Raw genomic sequence first — 12,904 nt, 5'->3', positions numbered from 1 at the left:
CAATAATTAAATCTTCAGATAAAGGGCATGGATGAGGGCTTTAGACACAAAAAATTAGGCAGGGGCAGAGAAAAATGATGTTGTGCAGGTGGTAACTGTGTATGTACATATCATAGACATCTCATCTCCAGGTCAAATATGATACTGAAGTTGTTAACATTCTGTCACGGCCCCAGACAGTTGCCAGAAAAAGGGGTAGAATTGATGGTCAGGGAGGAGAGTTTGCGTAAGGATTGAAGGTAATTGCTTCAGTGTTCCAAATAAATAATTGGAGATTTCTGCTTAGCCATTAACTCAAGCTGGACAAATGGTTTCACAATTTGGAAACATCTGAAGAGTTTAGCAAAGCAGTGGTGAGATAGAGTAAGTATCATCAGCATATATACAGAAACTGGAACTTTTTTGATGTTGTCGTCAAAGGGCAGCATTTAGATAAGAAACAAACCTTTGTGGGTCATTCTCTGGTTATTCGAAGAATGGGACAAAGTCCATGCAATTCCACTTAGCTCTATGATTGTGTTCTGTTACAAATTAATACTAAAACAATTGCAAAAGCAAAAGATCAATGCATGAGCTATGAGGGAAAATGCAACAATTGAAGCAACATTGTACTTATGCATGACCAATATATACATAGCTAATGCAAGCTGATTGCTTACCCAGTTTTTGCAAAATTTGCCCAGTAGTGCATCATTTTTCTGCTGAGTGTCTGCTCTGCTGTTGTGTAATTGAGCCTTTCGGCAAGAGGAATTCCAAATACAAATTCAATCTCGTAGCCATGCATAACTCCCATCCACCCAGGCCAATCTGCATTTGAAGCATGATGGTCAAACAAATAAATGTAGACAGTATTTCCACATTCAGCAAACTTATTAGCAAAATCCATCAGTGGACATACAAAATTGCAGTCTCCAGCCAGATCAACTAAAGCATCACGATTCTTTGTTGCATTGTTCTCATCTGTCCAATCTGTATATTGGAAGATAACAGCCTCTAGTCCAATATCACCAGCTTCAGGAAAAGACATCCTTGCACCATGCAGGAATTCTTCACGAGTAATGAGACTTTCTGTATCTTTCTTGAAACCAGGAACCTCATACACCAAAAAGAAGCTCCCCTCGTGTTTGTTCACACCTGTTAAGATTTGGATTTGTTTAAAGTTTCCCATTTGAATTAATTCTTCTGGCAGTCCAGTGAGAAAATCGCCATCAACTACAGGTAAAAAAACATATCCAGCCAAAAGGTTATCTGTTAAGATTGTGATACTCTTCTCTATTATCTCTTGGGGATGTTTACCACGAAGACAACTCACTAACTCTGTATCATTATTGTAAGGACATTCAAGGCGGCTGGCCAAAACTGTAGCCCTATGTTTTGCCTCAGCGTCTTTTAAGACAGCCCAAGGAGCATTTGAGGAACCACTTTGCATTATTGCTCTTGTAAACAGAGAATGGCTTTTAGGTGAAAGGATATGCAGATGTACTGAAGCTGCTCCAGCGCTCTCTCCAAACAAGGTCACACTTTTGGGATTTCCTCCAAATGCGACTATATTTTCTTGAACCCACTCAAGTGCTAAACGTTGGTCAAATAATCCCATATTCCCAGGAACATTGCGGCTACGAGGTAAAGCTAAGAAACCTAAAGCACCTAACCTATAGTTCATAGAAACTACAATTACATTTTCAACGTAAGATAGATATCTCCCATCATAGACTGCCAGGGAAGAGGTGCCTGAAGCAAAGCCTCCACCAAAAATCCATACCATAACAGCTGCATTGTTTGGTCTTGGTGATGGAACCCACACATTAACATACAGACAATCCTCACTAAGTTTTGTGTTAGGATTCCACATTTCCTCCCAAGAGTAACCAGAGGAAGAGTTGTTTATATACTGGTAACATGTGTTTGGATATTTGTTTGCAATCCACAACCCAGACCAGGGACGTCGAGGTTCCGGTTTCTTAAATCGAAGTTCAGCAATAGGTGGTTCTGCATATGGTATGCCCAGAAAAGCAGTGACTGTACCCGAAAGTACATTTATTGGAATTCCTTTCACTTTTCCTCGAGTAGTTGTGACCACCAACTCTTCTTCGCTTGGTGTACCACTGAGAAGCTCAAGTGTCAGAAGAAATAACGACATTAATGTGTGGCATGTTAATAGGCTTGGTTTCCTTTTGAGTCTCATGATTGATTGTATGCAGGTCTAAAAATGAAATTTTAAAAAGTGAAAATAACAAAATTGCATTAATCTTATTGTTAAAAAGCATCCAAAATATAAATTTTGTTGCGATAAAATATAGTTTTAAATTAACTGCATCCGTTCATTATTACCTAATGTTAATAATTCACCATTTGTAAATGTTAGTTCTGGAGGACATTATTGTGCAGCATATAACAGATCAACTTGGCAACATTGTGGTCAATGGTATATTGGGCAGTAGAGCTTTTGGTAGAATATATAATAGATAACAATACAGTAGTGGAATAGTAGAAATGCAATTGACAGGGTGACAGTGCACATAGACATACTTTTGGTTAACCCAATATGTTAAAAAAGCATAAAATTTCTCTTTTTTTTTAAAACTGGAATGCTGGTGACACTGCATTAATGGCTCATCTAATTGTTTTGAAAAGGCAGTAGTGACATGCATTCTCGTATTAAATCTAGTACTGGTTTCTGCCGCAAGAAAAAAACCCCAAATGTGTTACTGTCTTACATCTATCTATGGAGTTGGTCAGTTTTTTTGAGATTGTGAAATGAACAGTTTTAATTATTATCCTGTCATGCAGTCATGAAATTTCCACGAAATGTATAGAATCTGTTGCTTTGACATTGACATTCCACTAAATAGTAGACAAGAAACCAAAGAACTGCAGCTGCTGGAAATCAGAAACAAAATCAGAAATTGCTGCAAAGCATCTGTGGAGAGAAAGCAGAGTTAACGTTTCAGGTCCAGTGATCTTTGTTCAAAACTTAATAGTAGAGGTCACTAAAATGCAATCCTTTATGAAATATAGGTATAGAACATTCTGTAGAAACAATTTTGTTTTTGTTTAGCCCCTTTTCAACAGCTCGAAAATTTCCAAATGAAGCTCTGGTACTCAAAGATCATCTAATGTTGATTTTCCCTGTGCACATTTCCTCTCCACATCAAAAGCTCCATTTAACTAATGTGATTGAATTTTGCCACAGATTATCTCAGAATAAGGATTAAGAACCACCATCTCTCTTCAACCTCTATACCCCCAATCCAAATACACACATGATATTTCTGGAGATTACCAATTGAAAAGTATGCAGCCTATAAGTGCATAGAATTGTCAATCTTTACACTTTTGTACATACTTGGAGCCCCACTCATTAAGATATTCATTTGCAAAATTACCTAGAGCCTACTGGAAACAATTTGAGCTTCTGGTGACAAATCTACTTGCTTTCATTAACAATGCTCACAAAATCTTATTTTAGTTTGGGAAAGGAAAAGTATCATTACTGTTGAGACTTATTTCAAGTTAACATAGAAACATCAAAACATAGAAGATTTGAGCAGGAGAAGGCTATTCAGCCCTTCAAGCCTGCTCTGCCATTCTTCACAATCATGGACGATCGTCCAACTCAATAGCCTAATCCTGCTTTCTCCCCATTACCTTTGATCCCATTCGTCCCAAGTGCCACATCTAGTTGCCTCTTGAATACATTCAATGTTTCGGCATCAACTACCTCCTGTGGTAATGAATTCCACAGGCTCACTATTCTTTGGGTGAAGAAATGTCTCATCTCCGTCCTAAATTGTCTATCCCAAATCCTCATATTGTGACCCCCAATTCTAGACACACCCACCATCGGGAACATCCTCGCTGCATCTACACTGTCCAGTCCTGTTAGAATTTTATAAGTCTCTATGAGATCCTCCCTCATTCGTTTGAACTCCAGTGAAAACAATCCTAGTCAAACTCTCCTCATACATCAGACCCGCCATCCCCGGAATCACCCTGGTAAACCTTCGCTGCACTCTCGAGAGCAAGAGCATCCTTTCTCAGAAAAAGGATACCAGAATTGCACACAATATTAGAGGTGTGGTCTCACCAAGGCCCTGTACAACTGCAACAACACATCGATGCTCCTGTACTCGAAACCTCTTGCAATGAAGGCCAACAAACCATTTGCCTCTTTGCTGCCTGCTGCACCTGCATGCTTACCTTCAGCGATTTAGTGCACAAGGACACCCAGGTCCCGCTGCACACTCCCTTCTCACAATTTGCAGCCATTCAGGTAGTAATCTGCCTTCTTGTTTTTGCTTCTAAAGTGAGTAACCTCACATTTATCCAAATTATACTGCATCTGCCATTGATTTGCCCACTCACCCAGTCGAGGTTATGCTAAAGAATCTCTGCAGCCCCGTCACAGTTCACCTTCCCACCCAACTTGATATCATCTGCAAACTTGGAGATGTTACATTTTGTTCCCTAATCCAAATCATTAATCTTGATTGTGAATAGTTGGGGTCCCAGCACCAATCCCTGTGACACACCACTAGTTACTGCCTGCGAATTTGAAAAGGACCCATTAATTCCTACTCTTTAATTCCTCTCCGCCATCCAGTTTCCTATCCATCTCAATACACTTCCCCCAATCCCATGTGCTTTATCTTGCACATTAATCTCTTTGTCAAACGCTTTCTGAAAGTACAAATATACCACTTCAGATGGCTCCCCCTTGTCAACTCTACTAGTTACATCTTCAGAGAATTGCAACAGATTTGTCAAGCATGATTTCCCCTTCATAAATCCATGCTGACTCTGTCTGATCCTACCACTGCTTTCTAAATGCTCTGCTTTAAAATTTTTGACAATGGATTCAGGAATTTTTCCCACTACTGATGTTAGGTTCACCAATCTATAATTCCCTGTTTTCTCTCTACCTCCCTTTTTGAATACTGGAATGACATTAGCCACCCTCCAATCTGCAGGGACTGTTTCAGAGTCTATAGAATCCTGGAAGATGACCACCAACACATCCACTATTTCTAGATCCACTTCCTTAAGTACTCTGGGATGTAGATTATCAGGTCCTGGGGATTTATCAGCCTTCAATCCCAACAATTTTCCCAGCACCATTTCTCTACTAATATTGATCTCCCTCAGTTCTTCCCTTTCATTTAATCTTGCATCCTCCTACAATTTTGGAATCTGATTTGTGTCCTCTTTTGTGAAGACAGAACCAAAGTATGTATTCAGTTCCTCAACCATTTCTTTGTCCCCTATTATATATCCCCCTGTTTCTAACTGTAGGGGACCTACATTTGTCTTTACCAATCTCTTTCTCTTCACATACCTATAGAAACTCTTAATGTCAGTCTTTATGTTCCCTGTAAACTTACTTTTGTACTCTATTTTCCCCTTCTTAATCAATGCCTTGGTCCTTTTTTGCTGAATTCTAAACTGCTCCTAATTCTCAGATTTATTATTTTTCTTGGCCAATCTGTATGCTTCTTCCTTGGGTCAGATACGCTCTCTTATTTCCTTTATAAGTCATGGATTCCCTCATGCATTCCTTGAATGTTTGCCATTGCCTATCCACTGTCATCCCTTTATGTAACTCTCCCCAATCTATCAAGGCCAACTCATGCCTCAGTTTCCTTTATTGAGGTTCAGCACCCTAGTATCTGAATCAATAACGTCACTCTTCCACCTCTATCATATTACGGTCGCTCTTCCCCAAGGGATCTTGCATAGCTAGATTGGCACCCATTCCCTTCTCATTACACAGCACCCAGTCTAAGATGGTCTGCTCTCTAGTTGGTCAAGGAAACCATCCTGTATACACTCGAGGAATTCCTCCTCTACGGCATTGTGGCTAATTTGATTTGCCTAATCTATGTGCAGATTAAAATCACCCACGATCACCGATATTTCCTTGCCACATGCATCTCTAATTTTGTGTTTAATGTCATTCTCGGCATCACCACTGCAGTTTGGAGGTATATATATGACACCTACTAATGTCTTTTGCCCCTTGCTATTTCTCAACTCTACCAAAACAGACTCCTTTTTGGCAGAGCTAATATCTTTTTTCTCACGATTGTGTTAATTTCCTCTTTAACCAGCAATGCCGCTCCAACACCTTTTACTTTTTGCCTGTCCTTCCTAAATCCTGAATACCCTAGAACATTCAGTTCTCATTCATGGTCACCCTGCAGCCATGTCTCCGTAATCCCAATTATATCGTACCCAAATACATCTATCCACGCGATTGGTTCATCCACTTTATTACAGATGCTCTGCATATTAGGCACAAAGCCTTCAAAAGCTTGTCCTTTTAACAGTGTTTGTCTCCTCCTTATTTTTCTCAATAGCCCTGTTTGAATCTTGTCCTTGGTTTCTCAGTCTATCACTTTTCTTATTCCTTTTTCTAGCGTTTGTTTTTGTCCTTGCTGCCTTCTTCTCTGACTCTTTATATTGGTTCCCATCCCCCTGGCACATTAGTTTAAACCCTCCCCAACCACTCTAGCGAACACTCCCCCAGGACATAATTCTCAGTCTTTCCCAGGTGTAACCCATCCAATTTGTACAGGTCCTACCTCCCCCAGAACCAGTCCCAATGCCCCAGGAATCTGAATCTGAAACCCTCCCCTAAAACCATCTTTGCAGCCATGTATTCATCCGGTTTATGTCATTTCTCCTCTGATTTACTGAAGCAATAAAGATGTTCGATATAACGAGGCATTGAATTACAAAATATACAAAAAGTTTATTGTTTCCCCAGCTACTTCTGTAAATTCTGTAAAATTCTAGAATTGATTCAATCAGCTACTCAAAGACATGATCTAATTATTTATGGGAACTTATACGGCCTGAGTGAGCCTTGGTCAAATAGTAGAAATGCCATTTTAGACATTCTTGTATTCTGAGTGATCATCCTAAACTCTGCTGAAAGACAAACCCATATTAACTGTAACTAGAATTGCTAGAAAATTGAGTGATAAGTTTTTACACCTTAACACAAAAGGATACAAGCTTTTTTTTACCTCTGAAAAAAGACACAGACTACTGACCCAGACAGTGAGAGAGACTTAAACAGCGGTTGTCATGAAAAGCAAAGGATAAGATTCAAGCACAGCTTCTTCCCTGCTGTTATCAGATTTTTTTTAAACGGACCTCTCAAATGCTATTTTTGATCTCCCTCTTTGCACCTTCTCTGCAGCTGTAATACTGTATTCTGCTACCCTGATGCACTTGTATGGTATGATTTGCCAATACAGCATGCAAAACAATACTTTTTACTGTATCTCGGTACAACAATAAACCACTCAATCAATCAAGATTGTTTCTGTGTTAGCTACCAAGTACGATACTAGTCGAACTGGTTTTCTATTTAAGATATGAGAATTGTGGAGATTCAAGATTTTATGAGGAGTCACTGATGAGGACTTCGCTGCTTGATGTCAGTTGGAGGTACACAGGAGACAGGGTGGTACTTTGAAACAACACTGGAAGATTTATCCTTGTATGACAGGGAAACAGGAGCCTGTTGTCAAGCTGGCAGAAGTTTTGAACTGACCTTTCATTGCAACATATCTGCTGGAATGATGCTGTGCATTTTTTAAATAGTTTGGTTAATTTGTTAATAGTGAAGTAATTTTTATAATTTATATTGGTTTTAGTACATTTCCTTATAATAAATGTTGTAAGATTTGAAATTTTGCCATGCAATTCTGTCCATCTGTCACTAGAAAATACATCTTTTTAAAAAAAGATTGGTCTCTATCATAGAATCCTGGCAGTGCGGAAGCAGGCCAATCAGCCAATCAAGTCTGCCTCTGAGAAGCATCCCACCTAGACCCACTCCCCTATCATGTCCCTCTAACCCTGCATTTCCCATGGCTAATCCACTCAACCTATACATTCCTGGACACCATGGGCAATTTAACATGGCCAATCCACCTAACCTACACATCTTTGGACTGTGGGAGGAAACCGATGCAACTGGAGAAAAACCAATCCAGACAGACACAGGAAGAACTTGCAAATTCCCCATAAACCGTCACCCAAGGATAGAAAATGAACCTGGGTCCTTGGCGGTGAAGCAGCAGTGCTAACCACTGAGCCACCACTATGGTAAAATCGTAACTAAAATGCACAAAAGCACAAATTTTCCAATTCACAGTAGTATGGTCACAATATCATATTCTGAAAACAAAATTATGGAAATTTGTTTTACATTTTGTACCACCTGTCGTTTATTTGTACGGTAGTAAACTAAGGTGAATTAGAATAGAAGTCACATCACTATGGCAAATCACGAGTATACAGCATACAAACATTTGTCTAGCATCCCCCTTCATAAAAAGCAACAAAAAAAAAGTCATGCAACATAATTTGTCATTTGCTGTTACAAGTTACCAAAGTGACCTGGTCAAGGGAAATTAGCATTCAAGAACAAAAGTGTGTGTTAAGTCCAGTCTGTCCCATTTTCAGTCTCTGCACATTTATAACCTTTAAATAGTGTGCATATTTTAATAGTACACACAACTTTTTTATTGCCATTTGTCTGGTATCAGTTCATTCCTGGGATGTTGCTTTTTCTATAGGGAGTGGTGTTCCTGTGGCAAGTGGTATTGCCATGTTATATGACATGGCTGATTTATTTTTGTTGTTCAGAAATGGTGGACCTCTGGGACTGATCATTCTGTAACATATCCAGTTTGCAACATCCTTATCGGATGTCTGAAAGGAAGGGGCAGCTTCTTCAATTGTACATACGTGTGTGTGGTTGTGACAAACTGACATTTAGCTTGTATGATTCGAGGTGACAACTGCTCTATAGAGATCTCAATGCCTTGTGGACCTACTCTTGTTGACAGTGTTGAACATTACACTAGGATTGGCTTTTTATGCTCAGCTCTAGCAATGATTTGGCAGTTTGATTAAAATTGTATTTGGTATTCTATTATTTCACCTTGGATTTTGCCACTCAGTCCTACTACTACTTCTGGTTTCAGTCTTCAGTCATTTCTTTGCTATTGGACGTTTAGTTTGGGTTGCATGAAAAGAGTCGCTGGACTGGACTACTTTCTGTACCTTCAGCATTCCTTCCTTCTAGGATTGCCTTATACTCGTCTGTTCTGCATTTACTTTTTAAAAAATAATCCCCTTGGTGATTTATACTTCTACTTCAGCCTTTCCATTTGATTTTGGATAATGTGGAGATGAGGCTATTTCCGGTATTTCCTAATAATTGAAGTAGTACTTGAACTCTTGAGAATTTATGGTCATTGATGCTCCCTACAGTATCAGGAACGTGTTTTGCTTTCAGTAATTCTACCACCTCACTGCCTGTCTTTGATGTCATCTGGTCTAACTAGTCATATAGTAGTCAACGGTGAGAAGAAAATCAGTTCCTGTGATGGTGATCTATTCCAAACTTTATCTGAGGACTTTCTGGGATGTCATGCATCATGAACACCTGTTTAGTTGGTTTAGTTTGATATTCATTGCATGCACTTCATTGGCTGAAGTCCTTAACTCACTACCTCATATTTGACGAGTACAGCACTTCTCTTGCCTTTCTTAAGGTTAGACTCAAGTCCTTGGTAGCTTATTGTAATATGCTCCAACATCTCTTCTCATTTCCTTATGGATACTGACTCTTGTTTCATAGTCCAAGTTAGTATCTTATACAAACACTTATAAGAAACTGAGACTATCATTTTCCTATTTTCATTTTTGCTGAGTACAACATTTTCAATAAATTTAGCTGATACAGCTTTGAACCTCTCTACATCTGTCTGAATATAATCACTCTCTACCAAATATGGGCAAAAGGCAGATTAAAGATAAAAGTTACAAAGATTTTAAGCCACTGAGGCCCAATGGCCCAATTTGTTTGGGAAAAAAACAGAAATGTCTGTTCTTACATAACGCAAACTGATCTCCAGCTGGGTGTGGGCAAGGGGTGATAGTTATTCTGACATTGTGAGTACTTGTCCCATGTTAATTGCTTGAAAGGATGAAAATAATTAATTGATATAGGTTAAATTACCAGAACCTCGTAATTGGTAATTTCAACAAATGCTTGGAGTCAATGGGGTAATTCTCATCAGGTGGTGTGTCTTGTCAGATGACAGTGCTCACGAGGCATTACTATCCCTGGATATGTCCTGTCCCACCAGCAGGACAGACCCAGCAGAGTTGGTGGCACAGTAGTATACAGTCAGTTAGAAGTTGTCCTAGGAATCCTCAACCTTGACCTCAGAAGTCTCAAGGCACTAGATGAAACCTGTACAAGGAAACATCCTGCTGACTTTCTTTGTTTCTTTAGAGGGACACGATCACCAGAAGGGTAAGGAGTTTTAGTCGTGACGGGCAGTAAGTCAGTGCAGGCTTGGAGGGCCGAAAGGCCTGTTCCTGTGCTGTAATTTTCTTTGTCTACCATAGACACCAACTCCCACCCTCCAACTCCTCCATATTGTACACCACTTGGAGGAAGCACCCAGGGTGGCAAGGGCACAGAATGTACTCTGGGTAAGGTACTTCACTGATCACCACCAAGAGTAGCTCAGTATCACCACTACTGACCCAGCTAGTTGAGTCCTAAAGGACTTACTACTAGACTGAGTCTGCAGCAGTTGGCGCGGGAACCAAAAAAGAAATTACACTTGATCTCATCCTCATTGATCTGTTTATGACAATATCATCAGGAACAGTGACCACTGCACAGATCTTACATTGAGAATACCCTCTATAGTGTTGTGTCACATAATCCCCATGCTAATTGAGACAGACTTTGAACAGATCTATCAACTGAACACTGGGCATCCCCAAGGCCATCATTAGCAGCTGAGTTATAATTGAACACAATCTGCAACCTTATAGCCTGACATATCCCCACTCTACTATTCCCATCAGAGGATCAACCCTGGTTCAACGAAGATTTCCAGAGGACATGCCAGGAGCAGCACCAGGCACACAAAAATGAGGTGTCACTTATTGAAACTAGAAAACTGGTACAAAACAAGATGGGTATGGTTGTTGAAGGTCAGTCAGCTCAGCTGGTAGAACATCTCTGCAGGATAGTGTCCTAGGCCTAACCATCTTCAACAATGACCTCCACTACATCACAAAGGTCAGAAGTGGGAATGATCGTCCATGATTGCACGACATTTAGCACCATACCGAAGCAGTCTATGTCCAAATGCAGCAAGACATGGAACATTTCCAGGTTTGGGCTAACAAATGGCAAGTAACACTCATGCCATACAAGTGCCAGGCTATGACTATCTCCAATAAGAGATAATCTAGTCATCACCCCTTGACCTTCAATGTGAATACCATTAGCAATTTCCCACTATCAAGTCCTGAGGTTACCATTAGCCAGAAACTCAAGGACTATTCATATGAAAATTGTGACTACAAAAGTACGTCAGTGCCTAAACACTTCGCAGTGAGTAACTCGACTCCTGACTTCCAAAGCCTATACATCATCTAGAAGGCACAAATCAGGTGTGTGAAGGAATACCCTCTTGCCTGGATTAATGCTGATTCAACAACAAAAGAAGATTGATAATATCCAGGATAAGGGGTGGGTAATAAAATGCTCATCCAGCCAATGATGCCCACATCTCATGAATGCAACAAAGAAAGGTAGTTCGTGAATTCAATAAATTGTTGATCACACTAATGCAGCTCTCAGCTTGTCAGGATTTGGGCAAAGTTCAAAGTATATAATCCACAATTGATCCTTTTCTTGTTCCGATTCAAGCTCATTTGGCAAACTCTCTCCAGCAGCTGCACTAGATTCTGACTGTGCTTTGCAATTGTTTCTTCCATTGTATCTTCAGATCCATGGACTAGCGGATCATTCATGATAGCTTATATTCAGTGAAGCTCACAATACTTTTCTGGAGCAGTGGAAATACCAAATGGCATGCACCATCATCCAAATCCCCCAAATTGTGTCCAGAGGTAGTCAGAGAACTGCTGCTTTCATTCAGCTGCATTGCCCAGTATCCATTCTTTACATCCAGAGTAGTAAAGACCTTTGCTTTCGCAATTGTGGCAACATTCCTTCAATGGTTGGCTTGGGGTAGTGAGATCTCTTTTGAACGTTATTTAGATCCTTTGGATCTATGCATACTTTCAGCTTTCTGTTCTTTTCTTTCCACATCTATTCTGCTGCTAATCCAATCAGTAAGAGTGGTCACTTTCTGTATAACTCCCTACCTGTTCAGCTCCTCTACTTTGTCTTTAAAGCTGGAATTGAGGCCATTTGGAATACTTCTACAAATACTGAATTGATCTCACACTCTCATCAACTTTGAAATGATATCCACCAGGAAAACCTGTAAGAACATCTGTGTAATCTTTTAGGATGTGTTCAGCAATCTGTAGCTTAGTGGCCTGCGAAATGCTGCAAATCTCTTTTGGCATATGTAGAGGGTTACTAGAATAATATTTAAGCTTGTTTCAACTGAGATGGATTATGTTTAACCTCTGTGATCTGGAACCATTGATCTTTGTTCTTCCTGTTGCCCTGGACTCTTAACTTTGTTTATCCATTTGGGATGAGAATTACTGCATCATATACTTACCCTGCAAAAGAAGGATATTACTAAACTGCAAAGGATGCAAAACAGATTTACAAGGATGTTACTGAGAATGTAAGGTTTGAGTTATAAGGAGAGGCTGGATAGGCTGGGAATTCTTTCCCCTGCAGCATCGGAGGCTGAGGGAAGACCTTATAGAGGTTTATAAAATCATGACAGGTAGAGATAAGATGACTAGCCAAGGCCTTTTCTCCAGGGTAGGGTAGTCCAAAATTTGAGGACAGTAGCTTACGGTGAGAGGGGCAAGATTTCAAAGGAACCAGAGGGGCAGCTTTTTCCACGCAGAGCGTGGTGTGTAC

The 12,904-nt window shown here is 40.0% G+C and overlaps 1 protein-coding gene across 3 annotated transcripts in view; it reads right to left on the bottom strand.

The window, feature by feature from the left end:
- ache (acetylcholinesterase) overlaps window positions 1–12,904 on the bottom strand; it is a 36,697-nt gene that overhangs the window by 7,789 nt on the left and 16,004 nt on the right. For all 3 annotated transcript variants that reach the window (XM_048604762.1, XM_048604763.1, XM_020522386.2), the window contains one exon: window positions 660–2,203. In XM_048604762.1, the coding sequence (XP_048460719.1) occupies window positions 660–2,203 (1,544 nt within the window). The remainder of the gene's footprint in view (window positions 1–659; window positions 2,204–12,904) is intronic.

The sequence above is a fragment of the Rhincodon typus genome, chromosome 13 (assembly GCF_021869965.1).
Source record: "Rhincodon typus isolate 14 chromosome 13, sRhiTyp1.1, whole genome shotgun sequence".
Lineage (NCBI taxonomy): Eukaryota > Metazoa > Chordata > Chondrichthyes > Orectolobiformes > Rhincodontidae > Rhincodon > Rhincodon typus.
The sequence above is the reverse complement of the archived record's forward strand: the minus strand, read 5'-3'. Positions and strand labels throughout refer to the sequence as shown.